The sequence below is a fragment of the Lepisma saccharinum genome, chromosome 20 (genome assembly GCF_977018435.1).
Source record: "Lepisma saccharinum chromosome 20, izLepSacc3.1, whole genome shotgun sequence".
Classification (NCBI taxonomy): domain Eukaryota; kingdom Metazoa; phylum Arthropoda; class Insecta; order Zygentoma; family Lepismatidae; genus Lepisma; species Lepisma saccharinum.
Genome location: NC_139248.1, coordinates 43483072 through 43501456, shown reverse-complemented (window position 1 = coordinate 43501456; position 18385 = coordinate 43483072). Strand labels below are relative to the sequence as shown.

Sequence of the window (18385 nt, the reverse complement as noted above, 5' to 3'; positions counted from 1 at the left end):
AAGCAAGCAGCTCACTTAGCTAAATAAAATGGATTCCATCAGGGTAGGCTCACATGACATTAATTGTAATGCAATACAAAACGTGCTTTATTTTCTACCACTAATCCAATGGACTAACAAACTTTCTTGTAAATTCTGGAAAGTGAATATCCTCCTGTTGACCTTAAAGATAGATTTATGTTTATTGAAATCTCATAAAGTCCTGGAAGTATATTTAAAATATGGAATGTATTTTGAAGATAAGTCCAAATTTATATTCACATTTGCAGCGTAAAACTGCATTAATCTTCTTCATTTTTCATACACAGGGTTCTTGGAAAGGATATTCCACCTTCATTTTAACCAGATTTACAACTTGTCCTTCAGCATGATTTCAGCATGATTTATTCTTCATCTGTAATTTTTACAATTTCAAAACATTAAGTAAGAAAAGATGCCTGAAAAAGTATGTTGAATGTAAATTACGTCATTTCTCACACTTGTGTCACTGACAAATGTTTTTGCAGATACGATTGAGTCGGCATCCTCACAGACTAGGGCACGTAGAACATTCTGAATAGAGTCTACATTTTCACGATAATAATCCACCGCTTCCAGCCACATACCCCGTCTAGTTAGTGTTGACTTAAGTGGCAATGGAATTATTGACAAGAGTTTTAGAATAACAATGGATTGTCTATTTAGTAAAGGAGCTAGCTCCACTTTCGTTTGCACTGAAATGTACCCTCAGTTTGACTTCACAGACTTTTAACATGGGACCCTAGTATGTAGAAAAAATTGGTCACATGACTCACATGATCGCTTAACCGCCATATTGGGTTCAAGATGGTCACATGACTCATATGATCGCTTAGCCGCCATATTGGATTCAATATGGGGGAAGTCAAATTTTTAACTAGTTTGTTTCTCTGTAATGTCTCCATCGATATATTTTTTTTTCTGTTTTTGTTTGAAAGCACTAAATAAGACCTTCAATTGTTGATCTGATAATTTTTTCGTCAAAATCAACAATATTGCTAGAAATTTGAAAAGTAAGAAATATATACAAAATTTACGATCATGTAGGCAATTTATCCTTTATGGGAAAAATTCACCTCTTATGCAAGGTCATCTGGCTTCTTAGGTCAGATAAATCATTTTTCTCCCACAGCCTGGGGGAGGCCGTTTATGATGCAGGGTATGTCGAAAGTGGCGTGTTCTGATTCCGGTATAATATTAAGCATACCTATTTGCTCGAGCGCGTTAAATTTTACTCACCTCTTCAAGTAAGCAAACAGCAGCTGGGTTTCCAGCGAACGGTGATCTTGAGAAAGCATCTGCAGTGTATATCGGCAGAGACATAATTTATGGGATCTGTAAAAAAAAAAGTTGTAGTAGTATGTTAGGCCTACCTGAAATGATACCCATACACCGGTTACATTTATCTTGTCCACATCAATATAATTCAGTCATTTGTACCAATTTTAATAGCATTTCCATGTTTCTAGGTTAATCACGAGAGGATGATAATAGGAAACAATCACAGGAGGGCCGGAGGGGAATTAACCCCCAACCTTGGACGGAAATAAATTCTAGGGGGCAATGTGTGTGTGTGGGGGAGGGGGGCAAACAATGAAGTAAAAAAAAATAGCAAGACGAGCAGAATTTAAGAGTAGCAGGACAAAAGGATACTCAAGATGGAATTTGTTTTTTCCTGTATTTCTTGCATTTTGTTTTCCAGACGGCCAAGGGTACCTGGAGGGGGGATATAGAGGGGCAATTCCCCACCCTGGACCAGTGGCGGATCAAAGACGTTCTCTCGGAGGGGGCGGATACCCAATATGGCTCCCCCTCCCATCCGAACTTTCGGAGCCCAACACACTTCCCTCACAAATTACGGTCCTATCATATAGCTATGTCATAAAATCACTGTCGTAACTATAAATGTTGGTGACCCAGCAGTATCTCATGTTTTTGCCCCCTCCACTCAGCCATAGTATTTCTTGTGCTATGAGAGCAATTACAGTTATGAATTGCGTGCTTATAATGTTTTTAAGTTAGAAAATCGGGAGACCAGTTTGAAACTCCGTAGAGGACGGACGTGTTTTTCGAGTGGTGCTATTTGCGACGTTGCCGGGTGACAGCTCTTAAGATGAGGACGGAGCTTGATGTGTGGAGAGCGCGTGTGGGGCGATGGAACGCCCGTAGATGCTCAAGTGCTCGGAAATCCTTCGACGTACATAAAGGAAACGTTCACACAGAGACAGCCATTTGTGCCATCCTGCTTACCATGCTGCTAGTGATAGGCGGCGTGGAGTTGAACCCGGGTCCAAACTCGGGAGACGAATTGGACTGCATCTTGGACAAGCTTAAAGCTCTGGACAGTGTACCGTCGGCTATCAAAAATATTAATGACAAACTGGGAACACTACAAGAGGTGTACGAGAAGACGGCGAATATCGAGACGGGGTTAGCATCCATTGGAAGGAGGCTAGAGGAGCTCGAGAGAGAGAACCACTCTCTGCGGGAGGAGAACGAAGATCTGTGGCGTAGGCTTTGTGCAACGGAGGCTGATGTGGACAGAATCATCGGCCACTCGAAAAGGAACAACCTTATTTTCGATGGCATGGAAGAAACTGGCCGTGAGACCTGGCAGCAGTGTGAGGACAAAATCAGGAAGCTGGTGAGGGAGAAGATGGGGGTAGAGCTCGACCAGGAGGCTGTCGAGAGAGCTCACAGGCTTAATTACAAGGTGGCCGGCTGCAGACCCGTAATAGTGAAGCTGCACCATTACAAAAGGAAGGAGCAGATATTGGCGAATCGGAGGAAACTACGCGGCACATCCGTGTACGTAAGAGAAGATTATTCACCCAGAATTGCACAGCAGCGACAAGTGCTCACGGGACACATGCTAGATGCCAGGAGGGAAGGGAGACGCGCGTACGTATCTTACGACAAGCAGATTGTAGACGAATATGTTTACAAGACGAACGATGATTGCTCGGACATTATTTGTGTGGGACAACGGAGAGGACACAATGATCTGCGTGGTGCTGCCGGAGAGGGCGGAAGAAATGGCAACAGCGCAAACGGATGGGACAATGGAGCCTCTGGAAGCAGCGAGAGGGTGTCTGGACAAGAAGAGGACAACGGCACGGGAGAAAGGCGACCGCAGGCGACAAACTCCGCCGGGGGTACTGGTGCTTGGGGAAGGGGGTTAGTGAACCGGAAAGCCCAGGAACGTTTCCAGGAATTCAACCCAAGAGGAGATCCCAGGTTGCGGAGTCGAAGCAGGGGAGGCGTGCCGTGACCTTTGGACCCGGCTGTAAACGAAGGGAGCATCAGGCAGGAACCAGGTGAGTTTACGCGACATTTGGGAGAAGAGGGGGTGAGGGGAGGTGAGATTGGTGACGAACCCCGTGCGTTTTCGAAACGGGTTTTGAAAATTCTTAGCTGGAATGTGGGGGCTTGCAGGGCAAACTTTCTCAGTCTGAATTCTGTAGATACGTCACCGAATTTGACGTTGTGGTATTTGTGGAAACGTGGTTTAGCACGGCGGAGACGCCGCAGGGCCTGGGAATGGTGGGGTATGCACAGATCATGAAGAGACGGGCTGGGAGGGGCGGTGTCCAGGGGGGCTGATGGTGCTCTTGAAAGAAAGCCTACGGGCACAACTGACTAAAATAGAGATTGACTGTAATGGGATTCTAGGCGTGCACCTGTGTATAGATAATATTAAATTATGTTTGATTGCACTTTATAACCAACCAGTCTCGTCCAAGTACCACAATGACAGATTCTTCGAGCGAGTAGCTGATTTTCTGCACCTTGTCGAAGATAAATATCCGCAGACGGACGTGCTGTTGCTGGGGGATTTTAATGCGAGAATTGGAGGGGAGGATTGCATGACGAACGGGGAAGAGGGGGGAGGGAGGCTCAGACGAAGCCTAGATCAACAAATAAATGCGGAAGGGAGAAAGTTGCTCAACCTGGCGGAGAGTTTTGAACTAGAGGTCATGAACGGGAAATACGGGAGGGATTTCGCGGGAGATTTCACATTTGTGTGCGAGGCCGGGATGTCTGTGATTGACTATATTTTTTCAACTTGCGGATTGGCCAATAGGGTGGCGGAGTTCTATGTTGACGAGCGGACAGAGAGTCGGCACTTTCCGTTGGTGCTGGAAGTGGAGTGTCCGATCGCGGTTAATTTTAATGCAGTGGCGATTCCTTGGCAGAAAGAACAAGAAACCTCGATTCTGAGGCAATATAAGATTACAGAGGAGGGGCTAGAGTGGTTCCAACAAGGGTTGCAAGATGATATAGCGGTTATGCTTACGAGGCAAATGGAAAGAGCGTTGGGCGAAGGCGAAGTGGAAAGAGGGGTCTCTGTATACTACCACATCATAATGCGAGCAGCGAGGCACATGTTGCGGGACACACGTCAACAAGTTCCCAGCAAGGCTGACACGTGGTATAATGACGTATGTAAGATGCACAAACGAATATTGGATCGATCTCTGAGGCAATTCCGTGCTCGCAAAACTGAGCATTCTAGATTAAATTACTTAGAAGAACGCCGGCGTTACGTGCAAGTTTTGGAAAGGGAGAGGGAGAAGTGGGGGGGGGAAGAGGAAAGTGAGGGCTCTTCAGGAGGCCATCCAGGGCCGGGATACGAGGAACTTGTGGCGGATTATTCGCAACCTGCAAGGGAGTCGGTACACAATAGGCAGTATCTCTGCACGGAGCTGGGAGGATCATTTTCTCAAGCTGCTGGAAGGGGAGGGGGGGGGGTCAGGGGCTATTCCAAACGAGGGCAGGTTCGTGGGTACTTTTGTCCCAATCCTTGACGAAAGTGTGTCGAGGCTGGAATATGATGCCGCTGTTCGCTCGCTGAGGAGCGGCAAGGCGGCGGGTATTGATGGAATCGGGCTAGATCTCGTGAAGATGCTGAATTGTAACGAGCGATTGGCAGAAACGGGAAGGTCTCTACTCAACAACATATTCAATAGTGGAACCTTCCCCAAAATATGGAAAACGACCGTTATTTGTCTTCTATACAAGGGCAAAGGGGATGTAAATGACACTAATAATTACAGAGGTATTTCTCTCCTGCCCGTGTTAGGGAAAGTATATTGTAGTATCCTATACAACAGATTGAGAAAATGGGCCGATATTTTTGATAAACTGACCCCCCTGCAGGCTGGTTTCAGGTCCAATTATAGCACTGTAGATAATGTTTTTGTCCTGAACACACTGATCCAAAGCAAGTTAAACGAGAAAAGGGGAAAATTATATTGCTGTTTTGTTGACTTCGAAAAGGCGTTTGACTCTATCAATAGGCAAATGCTATGGGGGAAGTTAGGGGACATGGGGGTTTCGGCTAGAATGATTAATACGCTAATGAATATGTACAGAAGGGTCAAATTTTGTGTTAAATGTGGGCAGGGGGTGGTGTCTGGGCAGCACGAGAGCACGGTAGGCGTCAAGCAGGGATGCATACTTTCACCTTTACTTTTCATTCTTTTTATTAATGACGTTGAGAGAAGAAGAAGCTGAAACACCGGATATAGTCGGGACACCGATACCAATGCTTCTCTATGCGGATGATCTCGTTTTAATATCAAACGAAGTACAGGGGTTACAGCGGGGATTGAACAGACTTCAACAATATTGCACAACATGGAAGTTGAAGATAAATACACGAAAAACTAAAATAATGGCGTTCAAGAAAGGTTATGTTTTCGCAGCAAAGGAGCGGTGGACCTATGGGGATTCCGAGCTTGAAAGGGTCAAACGTTTCACCTATCTAGGCATCACGCTGAGTATGGCAGGGGAGTGGACAAAGCACATCGAAGGCACAAAGGGAAAAGCTTGTTATGGGCTGGGCAAGGTAGAGCGACTGCAACGGAAAGTCCCTACAGTCAGTGTGAGATTGCTGGACCAAATTTATGAAGCAACGGTGAAAGCAACCCTACTTTACGGCGCGGAACTATGGGGGAGGGTAGGGGGGCGAGTAGCGAATCAGATACAAGCACGGTTTTTAAAACAAATACTGGGAACCAGCACGAGTGCAAGCACGTGTGGCGTCCTGAGGGATATGGGAAAACATAGGGAGGATGTCGAAGCGAGGATGAGATGCTTCAAGTACTGGATGAAGCTGGAACAAGGGGCCGGAGACTCCCTGAAACAACAGTGTCTGCGAGTTCAGATTGAGGAAGGGTTCGCACGCCACTGGGCAAGTGGGATTAAGGACGACTTGTACAGAATGGGTCTGGGGGAACTGTGGGAAGAGGTGAGGGGCGGGAGGTGCGAAACTGGGATGTTGCAAATCATAAGGGAAAGGTTGGTGGACAGTAGCAGGCAAGACATCATGGCAGAATGTAGGGAGAAGGTAACGCTCGTCGCCGCACAACCGCCAGGGGTGTGGGTGGAATGGGGGAGAAAACGATACATTGATACGTGTACGTACCAGCAAAGACGTGGATTCGCCTGGTTCCTGCTAGGGGGTGGAAGCAACACAAACTAAAGGGGCCAGACGGTCGTGCCATCTGCACGTTATGCGGCGAAGAGGAGTCGAGGGCTCACATCCTACACGAGTGTGTTTGGTCGGCACCCCTGAGACAACGCAAATGGGGGGACAGTGCAAGGGACAGCATTGAGCAGACCATCCAGGCTATATGTAGGGAGGAGAGGAGTGGTATAACGAATGTAAATATCAAAGCCCTGGGCTCCTATTTGCATGCAGTTTGGAGGGAGCGCAGGAAAATGCTGCAAGGAGTCAGTGAAAGTGAAGGGTACGGAACAGCAGGGGCTCAAGCATAAGTGGAGAGTGTAATGTAGTGTTGTTAAAATGAACAATCTCAAATGTAAGAAGAGGACCACATTGCTATTTATATATGTACATAGTATGTAATTATTTTCCAAATGTTTCTGTTTATAAATGTTTCTGAATGTATGATAAATGGGGTGCATGTTTAAGGTCGGGGTGTTTATGTAACAATATTGTAAGATACGCACAGCCGAAGGGCTCGTACCAATATCAATAAATATCAAATATCAAGTTAGAAAATCCACATCGTGTGGCTGATGTTTATTGAAAGAAGTTTTCATTTTACAGCAAATTAAGTAATGCATGTGTATTTAACACATATCGAACAATCAAGATACAAGAAATATAATAGCGATATTAGATTCAGCGTAAAATAATTATTTGAAAAATTAAAACATTCCCTTGAGTGCTTCGGTATGACCAAAGTGTTTCACAGCGACTTCAACGTTTAGCCGTTCCATTTGTCTGTGCTCATTGTTCAAAACGGATATGTTTGCACTATTCGGCAGATATTTTATTGGGTGAAGTTTCGTAAGTGTGCATTCTACAGAGGCCGCAGTTACGGGTAAAGTGAGGAAAATCAAACAAGCAGTAAATAATTCCGGAAAAGAAGTGTAATAGTTGTGTTCCATTATGAAAGTACACTGAAAAAAATAAAGGTGTGGAAACTCACCTTTTGGGGTGAGTTTGGCTTGTCACAAATAGACGTCCCCAAAAGGTGAGTTTCCACACCCCATATTGGGGTGAGTTTTTTCTCACCCTAGTATAGAGTGTGTTTTTCCTCCCATAGGGTGAGTTTTCTCACCCTAGTATAGAGTGTGTTTTTCCTCCCATAAGGGTGAGTTTTCTCACCCTAGTATAGAGTGTGTTTTTCCTCCCGTAAGGGTGAGTTTTCTCACCCTAGTATAGAGTGTGTTTTTCCTCCCGTAAGGGTGAGTTTTCTCACCCTAGTATAGAGTGTGTTTTTCCTCCCGTAAGGGTGAGTTTTCTCACCCTAGTATAGAGTGTGTTTTTCCTCCCATAAGGGTGAGTTTTCTCACCCTAGTATAGAGTGTGTTTTTCCTCCCATAAGGGTGAGTTTTCTCACCCTAGTATAGAGTGTGTTTTTCCTCCCATAGGGTGAGTTTTCTCACCCTAGTATAGAGTGTGTTTTTCCTCCCATAAGGGTGAGTTTTCTCACCCTAGTATAGAGTGTGTTTTTCCTCCCGTAAGGGTGAGTTTTCTCACCCTAGTATAGAGTGTGTTTTTCCTCCCGTAAGGGTGAGTTTTCTCACCCTAGTATAGAGTGTGTTTTTCCTCCCGTAAGGGTGAGTTTTCTCACCCTAGTATAGAGTGTGTTTTTCCTCCCATACGGTGAGTTATTCTCACCCTAGTATAGAGCGTGTTTTTCCTCCCATAGGGTGAGTTTGAGGGGTTCGTGAGGAAGAGGTAAATGATGTTCATTTAGTATAATAATGCTTACCTTTAACCTTAAAGAATCAGTCAGATATTTTCTATCTTATCCAATATGAATTCAGAATAAGATAGAGCAATCATAACTTCATTATAATTTCTTCCCAGATGGCAAATGTATCAAAGTAGAGAAATGCAATGTTAACTCTTGCATTGTGTAATATACGACATCACAGTGAAAACAGTGTTTCTTCATTTAATGCGTTCAGATTTTAATGTGATTAATTGTCTTCTTTATAAAAATAATACCATTCAATTCAGCATTAAAATTTGACAAAGTTTAAAAATCTTAGAGGAAACTAAATGCAGCACGCTCACCAAGGTATTCATGTAGAAGAACAAGCCATCCCTAAATTACATGAAGCTTGCAAGGAATATTATGTATCGATTTCTAAATCATACAAAAAAGCCGCAACTTTTAATGTACATACATATTTTCCAATAAGTCTTTTTTGAGACTTGCACTTGATGCTTAGAAGCCAATTGGGACTGGATATATGTACAGTCACATACACTGCTGGGTTGTAATGATTTAATTGAAAGTCAATGGTGCTGTTACAACCCAGAAGTGTCCTTGAGTGTACAATATAACATGAAGGGTATTGATCTTCAGAAGTCACACCCGTTAATTATAAAATAACAACTTTTTTCTGTACTGTTTGGAAAGCAACACTCATGCTCACATACATTGCTAGGATAAATAAATGACATACTTAACACAACAAAATACTGTATACTTGTATATCCGTAGATAAATTTTATGTATACGTTGGATGCAAGTATATACATACATGGTAAGGGGATAATCTCTGAAAAATACTACCTTGCCACTAAATGCATACACATTAAGTAATAATTCAACCTTACCTTTCCTTTGCTGTTGGTTCTGCACACTCAGTTCAATGCCACAATCATTACAATGTGAGTGATTTTTGGTGCTTTTAGAACCTATTTCAGTACTTTAATAAATTAATTAGAAACGAAAATGTACATTCTTAAGGCAGAGCAAATTTAGTAGAAGTTATAAATGTTCATATACATAATTTTTAACCACTCTATTTCAAATACAGAGCTTAATTTTTTTCGCCCCAAAGATTAGGTTGAAGAAATAAAGTTACCAGTTAGCAAAAAATTCAACTTTATTTACAATATTCGTACATTTCATCTTGCAATAATTCAACATAGTTCTCACAATTTTATCCAAAAAAAGAGGAATTTTACTTCATTGCTAAAAATTTGCATGCTGTATTCCTTTAAAATGTCTGTATGGAAAGGCGTCCATGATCTGAAAGGAGAAAAAATGTAAGAGTAAATAAGAATATAACCAAGAATGCATTTAGGTCAGAGTGTGATAGTTTAGAATGTACTTATAACATTTATGAGTCTTAATACTTCCCTGAAAAGTATACTAGTGATGTGTGCATACAAAGTGATTCAAGCTTGAGTAGCCAGCCTTCATGGATGAATGGTTACGAAAGCATGCTAAAACGCCTGGGGTGTCGAGTTCGAATCCCAGCCTGAGCACAGGTGTTCTTTGTGAGTGTCCATTCATCCATTCCATCATATCATCACTCATCCTCATGTTCGCAATTAGCCCAAAAGTGGCAGAAATGCGAAGAAAAATAAACAAAATCAATCAGTCAAGCTGCTCAATTGATAGATTGACTTGGTGTTTTAAGTCCACTTTATGCACAATATGGCTAATCGAGACTGTACCTGCGGTTCAAAGTGGGATCCGAACCACTATGTGCCTCCACAGGGTATCGAACCCAGGAGCCCTTGATTACAAGGCAACGACCTACCACTGCACCATCGGGGAGGCCCTCAAGCTGATCAGTTTCTACATTGAATGCAGTAGCACTAAATTGGCAATTTATTTTACACAGCATTTCCCATAATATTTAAAGCTCGGGGGGGTTAAACCCAGTAACCCCCCTTGCGTGCGCCACTGATTGAATGAACAGGTGGAGGGACTAAGAGTATGTCACCCTATTATGCAAAGGTAATATAAACATGCATGCTTTTATTTCATAAGCAAGGGCCTATACAAGGAGGGTGATGATGGGGCTATAAACAGGCAGGAAAAAATAGCGAAATGAGGGCTGACTACTGGGCACGCCACAGCATATAACTGGAAATGGCACACTATCTTCAAAAGTAAGAAATTACTTTAGGATAATATTTTGTGCTGAAACATCGGTGTCGGGAGATGGAGGTGGAACATATCCGTTGACCCCCCCCCCCACCCCCTGGAATTGCCATCGGCCATTTCAAGTCACAAAAAGCAGAAGTTGTTATAACATAAATAATATAAATAATGTTTAGAAAGCTTTTATTGAAAAGTTAAAACTTAAAGATAAAACAGAATAACTGTGCATTTCAGTACACTAACTGTGTAAAGTGTAAAAAAAAAAAAAAAAAAAATTATAGTAATAAGGAAAAGTTGTACTTGATATTCATTCATCTAGTAGTTCTCCCAAAGGATTTAATAATAGTGATAATAATAATATAATTTTATTTTTTTGTTATAATAGTTATTACTGTAAAATTATTATCATAACCATGATTCTTATTGTTAATATTTGTTCTACTATTAAGTTAAGTCAATGGATTGCCCCCCAATACACACACACAAACACCTTTCTGGTGTCGCCTAAGAGCTCAAACAGTACCATTCAATGTTGGTGTGAAAAATATTTTTTTTACTAATTTTTGAGTGTTTAGCTTTAGCTTTCTTTTGTTTCTGTTAGTTCTGCAGGGTGCGAAATCCTGGGGGGACAGGGGGATTTCCCACCACCAACAATCTTGGCCTTAAAAATCCCCCCACCAAAAATTTCCGGGGGGAAGATTTTTTGTTATAACAAACGAAAGATAAGCAATTACTTTTAATTTCAAATATACTGTACTAAGAATAATATCGAAAACACACACAAATTAGTGTAGTTGTGAGTATTGAATGCTTTCTCTCTCAATAAATCATTAACAAATCAACACCAATACGCACAATTAAAGTAAAACAAGAATGCAAGAAAATTATAACTATGAAATCTAATTGATTTATATTAACATAAAGCACAAACAAAACAAAAACTTACACATAATAAAAGCACTTCAACTATTTCATAATTTATAACATCTTTAACCAAGTTACTAAAGGAATTAGTTGGCTGCTTTACAATATCTGATATGTATAAAAGTAACAAATTAATTTACTTTTAATAATACACACATGTGGCGGAGGGGGAATGTAAATTAAGAACTTTCTTCCCCCACCAGTTTTCAATGATTTCGCACCCTGTAGTTCTGTCCTGTCAAAGTGTATGTGTAAACATCATGTAGCGAAAAGGCAAAAAGATTTTATTTATTCTGTACATTATACTAGCATGTAACAGGCACAGTGCCAGAAGGAGAAGTGAGTGGATGCCTCATTCCATCCCTTCACCCAGCAGACAAGAGACACATACCCTTGACAATTTTAAATATTTTCTATAGAAACAAGACATAGCTACATGAAAGTTCAACTCTCCAAAAATAAAAGCATGGATATGATTCTGTTTTCAAGTAGCAGAAATAAAGTTCTATTGAAAGTTTAGAAAGTATAGAAAGAAATACATAAAGATTATAATTTGTATATTTATGCTAAGGTGCATTTCAGATTACATACAGGTTAATTGATTTATTTACTTACATTTCCATTTACAAAATCAGGATCATCTTCAAACATCAGATGTGGTTATTTTAGTTAAACAGCATTCAATGTCTGAAATAAGGAATAAATTTGAATTAGATTAATCTTGAAAGTAGCAAAAATTTAACTTCTTCAATACAACAGTTTATTGTACAACTATATTTCTTAATAGATGGAAGCCTATTTGAAGCGTTCAAGTGGATTTAACATATAAAAGTTAATTATCATGCAAAGTTAGTATCATTTGGATCCCCCCAGCAATTTAAATTCCCCTAAGGAATGTCTATATATACAGTGGAAGATTGAATGAAAGAAACCCAGAATGATGAAAGTTTAGATACTTTTCAAATAAGAATTAATTTCTTTATCTGTGTGTTTTCTTCTACATAACATCTCAAAATGAATTTAATTTCCAAAGACAAAATTTGTATGTAGGCTTTTACAGGGTAACTGATAGCCAATAAATGTAGCATCACAGACCCTTACTTTGCAAGTTGAAAAGAGAAAACAAATAAAATGTATGAATCACTTACTTCATCCCACATCCACAAGAACACTAAATTGTACACAAGCAGCAATCGATTCTCAGAACTTAAAGATGCTGACACAGAAGTATATTTGCTGTGTGGTCTAGTCAACCATTTTTTTTCACTAATCCTCCATGAAATTAATTGTGTAACAAAGATATTAGGAAAGGTATGTAAAGAGTGAGATGCATAAATATTTCCCGGAGAAGTTCAATGCAGTTCAATTCCTTAAATACACGTGGGACGTCAAAAAATATTGAAAATTATTAACAACTTGCCTGGTAATATTTTAACATCTCGCTGTACACATTGTGTAATTAGTATGCCATATCAATTTCCAAATACTTCTTAAGACAGTCACAACAAAGTTTTACACTCCAGCCTACACTGTGTATAACTATTAGTACTGTCCTTCCCAGTGGCGAAGACTCCCTTTGAAACAGAAATAACCGAAGCTATGAGACACCCACCCACCCTTTCCTATTTCCAGATTTGTTGTTTGAATTAGTTTTTAAGTCCACTTTATGCACAGAAAGGCTAATCGGGGCTGGACCTAAAGTTCAAAGTGAAATCTGAACCACTACCGAGTATGGAACCTCGGACTCCTTGATACATGTATTTATGTATGCATGTACTTTTGACACTTTAATTTTCTTTTCACACTCACTATGATGACTAAATGTTCAATACTAGCTGACCACCTCTAGCGTGCACTACACCTGGGTACATATAGTGGTCGCCACTGGTCCTCCCACCTCAACATATAAGCTTACTTCCTAAGAGACCTCTTCATTTCAAGTTCCTACAGCTTAAAACTTATGAAAATAATGAATAATAAATTCCCTTGAAAAGAGAACAAAATTAGATTTGAACTACTCTACTTACATTGCATATCTGTGTAAACCCAACCCATGCAGGATCCTTGAAAAACTGCTATCGGTGATGAGTGGCGAAATGTTCAGTGTAGATTGGAACTAAGGCGAGTGTGTTTGTGGGTATTATCCGTATTCACTCCTCTCTATGCATGGCACATTCCTGAAAAGGAGTTGAAAATTAAAATAATACTTAAAATTTTATGTTACACAACCATATTTATGTGTAAAAGAAATCTAAGACAACACTCTAAAAGAAATTCTAGCTGCTGCTTGAAATTGTAAGTTTTCTTAACTTAAATTGTTAATGTTTAGAATCCCCCAAGGACCGAAAATTAGAAGATACTATGGACGCACACTACAGAAAACCTCACGAATATCAGCGTCTGAATGTGGGAAGGCGATCATTGCTCCCGAAAATTAATGTCAAGGTATATTTAACTTTCACGCCCTTGTTTACAATGTGTCTTTTTTCCTTTAAAAAATTGTGAATTAGATGCAATCGACTACAACGAATGAATGGAGTTTAAGCAGCAGCTTACAAATCTTATAAACTCTTACAGAAGCCTGTTTTGTAAATAATATTTCCCATGCAAATTAACTTTACGTCCCACAGTATCCCACTGCATTATTTTGGCCTCTTTACTTAAAAATCAATTACAAATCCCTCTGGGGTACGTTCCGCCAGGCAATAACGAAAGATTATGAATTATGCGCAACAAGTTACTTTACAACTTTAGGAACATCACACACCAAACGAAGGTGCCAGTCGCAGTCAGAATAGTCGACACCAAAGGGGGCTCTAGCCCACAACGAAATATTTTTGGCCCATCTCCTCCTAACACAAATAGCCAACAGTTAAAAATTGGGATTGCTTACAGCGCAGCGAGAATCACACAAGAACAGAAGAACACAAAGAGAGAGAGTGAAAGAGACCGAAGATACATTGACAGAGAATGACAGAGAACATAAATAGAAGGAAATGGGAAAGAGAGAAGGAAGCGTAGAAAGAAAGAGACAAAAGGTAAAGAAGAATAACGGAAATGGAAACAGAGGAACCAAGAGAGCAGAGAAAAATTGAAACATATGAAAACGGAGAAAGAAATAAAGATGATAGAGAATCCTAGAAGCAGTGATAATTGTAGTAGGGTCAACCTTTGTAACGTTGTTCCCCCAAACATCCACATATTCTGTTTAAAGTAAGATTATCTTTCGTTTGTACCGGATTGTATAGCATTTACTTTCGTTTGCAACATTACAGAGTTCGAGTATTCACAAATTGAACTTGGAGGGGGGGGACTTCAGGTAGCCCGTACAGTTTTATCCCAGCGCATTTTTTCGATTGTACCGTAACGATTTGAGAGTAAATTAAATTAATATTTGAAGTTCCCTCGCCCCCAACTTTAAAATGAAGGACAAAATCATTACGTTTGTACCATTGAAATAACTAAACTAAACAACTAAAAGCTCCCCATCATGGAGGAAGAAAAAATCAAGCAACTTCTTGGATAGAATTTCGTTTGTGCACTTGAAATTTTATTTTTTATCGTTATAGTTTTCCAGTTATTTCTCTCCAAAAATGGGAGTGGGAAGGACGGAAACGAACTTAAACCATGATTTCTGTCTCCGTAACCATAGGCGTAAATTGGCGGGGACAAGGACCCCCAAAATTTTCACATTTGTTAAAATCTTCAAGTAATAAAGAGTAATATTTGTGATTTCGCTAGTTATTTAAATGTCTTAGCACGTCGAGCTGCGACGCCAGGTGCCCCGGGTTCGAATCCCGCTTGGGCATGGTTGTTTGTAAATGTCCATTCATCAATTTCATCACTCATCCCCATATTCTCAAAATTAGCCAAGAGGCACAAACCGCGAAGTAAAATAAAACGAATCAATCAAATCAAATCAAACCATCACGAATGCCAATCTTCGGACGAGAACTATTGAAAGGGCTCACACTGCATGCTAAACAGTGCCCTCTCACCGTGTACTGTCATTATTTTGAAATGTGAAACACATTTTGGTCTAAGCATTTAGGATAGGACAATCTGAGCATATATAAAGAAAACTTACAGTGTAAAAATATTGAAAACGTTATTGAACTTACTTACCTTCGAATCCTGCTTTCTTATCTTCACTTTCAAATACCCACTCAGCAGACAAACTATTCTGGCCCACGGCACAGACGACCTCACACAATGTCAACGGCAAGGCTATTCTGGGCCTGCTTGTCCCAGACGACCTTCGATTGGTCCACACGAAAAGCGCGCCGTATACGACGCGTGACTTGCAACAAAAGACACTAAAAGTGAATGTCCTTTAAACAAAGCAACGATCTTTGGGGGTGGGGGTGGTTTAGACAACTTGTGTGGCAGGCGGATCCACTGGGGGGGCGATGGGAGCGATCTCCATTCCCAACTGCCAGTTCTTGGATATGATATTATACCTGATATTTTTGAGACTCAAATGTTCCGACTTTTATCCCCAAATTTAAAAGGCTCGATAATATTTATAAAATAAATCAACCTTATGATCAAGATAAGCTAATCGAAACTGACACTACAGTTTAAATTTGTATTGAATCACTGTGCAATATGCTTCAAAATGAAATCGAACTGAGACCCCTTGAGGGAATAGGCTTTCGTGTTCTGTGAATATTCACTATATTTCTCATATCTGCTCATTCAGATTACATTGTGGCAATAGGAGGTCAAGAGGCATTATGATACAATAATAACCACCTATTCCAGTCCTCGACCTCTATTTTTGCAAAGGAATTCTCTATCTTCTAGAACACAAAATCAGCTTCGTTCCTGTTTACAGTATAATATGTTGTTTATATATAGCAGTGTAGTGTATGTTAGAATTGAGGTTCGGTGAGGTGAGGCATTCGAATGAAATTCGCCCCTCCCAGCTGTAACTTCTGGATCCGCCACTGGTTTGTGGCAATTTGAAAGCGCTCTGTGGATACCAAAGTCCTAAGAAAGTAAAGGACAGAATTTCTCTCCTCCACAAATTGATTGAGCTGGTTTATTTTATTTCGTTTTGTGTCACTTTTGGCTAATCGCGAAGATGAGGATGAATTGATGATATGATTAAATTCATGAAGGGATACTCGCAAACAAAACACATCCCCAGACCTGGATTCGCTGCGCTACCCACTCCGCCATGGAGACCGGCTTTCCTTCACAGAGATAAGTACTTCATAATAATATTAATGTAGAATATAATATTGTAATTCTCATCCAGGAACAGCCCTATAGTAGGGGGTGGGAGGATAAGGGCAGTTGATTCAGGTTCCGCAACAAACAACTTCAAATTTCCCCAGAACTTATTAGTTAATAGTTGACATTGATACTTTCTAATACACATGATTAGTTGACCAAAAATCTAGATTTTTACCCCCTAAAAAACTAATGTGAACATGAGAATGATTTTTGACGCTTTTATATAAAGAAAACTTCAAACTGCGTTTATTGTGTAATGCTGGTTATTATCAGTTCGTTACAATAATCTGTAATTAAAATTTTATAATAATAAATGAGTATTTAATGTCTTATTGTTGAAAATATTGTCTTTGCATTTACTGTAGTGTCCTAATATACTGATTGGAACAAAGAACTCCAGAAAATATAACTTATATGGTGGTCGTTACCAAAGATAATGTACTCTTCCTGCGGGATTTGTAAGCAATAAGTTCTTCTCAATAAGGGGACCCCCACGGACAGGGTGCAGAGCTGTGGTGCAACGATCTTGTCACTTGGTGTCCAGGTTCGAGCCTGGGTGAGTGACTGTTGAAATAGCCATTTCCATAAGATAAATTATTTTCCTGTATTTGTACATATTGCCAATGGACACGAGAACTTGCGAAAAATAACATTTTTTAAAAATAATCCAGATAGTTAATAAACAAGCGTGAATGTGAAGATATGAAGGACGTATCATCCAAAATACAATAAGTAACTTCATTTTTTTTAACTAGTCGTTGAATGCAGGGTCTTGTACTACTAATAAAACTGTATCTTAGATAGTGGTAAGCAGGAATAATGCTGTTTTCTTTTCCTTCTCACTGGCAGGCAAACACGTCATTCGAGGTATTACATATATCGATTGCCTTCGACTGTTGACTAGAACAATAGAAAACCAGATTTTTTTAAAGGAAGATCCGCCGTTGGTATAAAATTTATTATTACGTATTATGATTATTTTGATTGATTGATTTGCTTTATTTTACTTCGCTTTTGTGCCACTTTGGCTGAAACCGAGCACAATTTAAAATGAAGACAAGACCGAGAGTGACAGCCGTCTGTATAATCGAGACTTATACTGTCCGAAAGCCTTGTATTGTTCAAGGATTTGGTAAATCGTAGTGTAAATTATTTTTTGAATTCGTTATAATCAAAATTTCTATAATATGCAACTTGATTTACTTTTTATTTAAAGATGTTTAATTTTCTAAAACTTTCGTTTTTAAGTTATATTACTAAATGTCTTTGAACATTTCTTATATATTTATTATTGAGATAATCTAAACGAGACCGAGGCTTTTCCTTCGGGAAAGAAAGAGCAACGAGAACGAGTCTGCTTACAGCGACGTCTGGCGAAGAACGAAAGGTTCCTTCATTCACGACTCTCGTCTCAGTTTGTAACCTAAATTCATGTTGCACTTTTATTAATTTTTGTAAAGGTAATCCTATGTTCAATGGCATTGATTAACTTCAGTTGACCATATTTTGAGAAATCTTACGTGCCAGTATAATGCAAACTGTCTGAAATAAATGTAATAAGTTAGCCGTGACTGGCCGCGGTGGCTCAGTCGGTAACGCGTCTGACTACCATGCTCAAGGTCCCGGGTTCGAATCCGGGAACTTTTCTAACGGTGGAAGCGGCCCCGGCGCCTACCCAGCGTCGAATAACATGGGTACCTGGGGGAAACCCTGGGGGGTAAAGGCGGTCAGGGGCGTGATGCTGATCACATCACCCCACTCACGATCGGATCAAGAAAGTGTGGGGCGTTACCCCCACACCCCCTATACGC

At 40.2% G+C, this 18385-nt stretch overlaps 1 protein-coding gene and 1 long non-coding RNA gene across 3 annotated transcripts in view; both read right to left on the bottom strand.

Annotated features, from left to right (window-relative positions):
* Positions 1 to 18385, bottom strand: part of LOC146003253 (phenazine biosynthesis-like domain-containing protein 1) — an 84643-nt gene that overhangs the window by 58369 nt on the left and 7889 nt on the right. For both annotated transcript variants that reach the window (XM_083141437.1, XM_083141438.1), the window contains exon 2: positions 1258 to 1353. In XM_083141437.1, the coding sequence (XP_082997563.1) occupies positions 1258 to 1341 (84 nt within the window). In that variant the 5' untranslated portion in view covers positions 1342 to 1353. The remainder of the gene's footprint in view (positions 1 to 1257; positions 1354 to 18385) is intronic.
* On the bottom strand, positions 9382 to 15537 carry LOC146003609 (uncharacterized). The gene is made up of 4 exons (XR_014443836.1): positions 15459 to 15537; positions 13361 to 13510; positions 11949 to 12020; positions 9382 to 9545 (listed from the first exon to the last, which is right to left on the bottom strand). It is a non-coding gene; the product is annotated as an uncharacterized LOC146003609 (long non-coding RNA).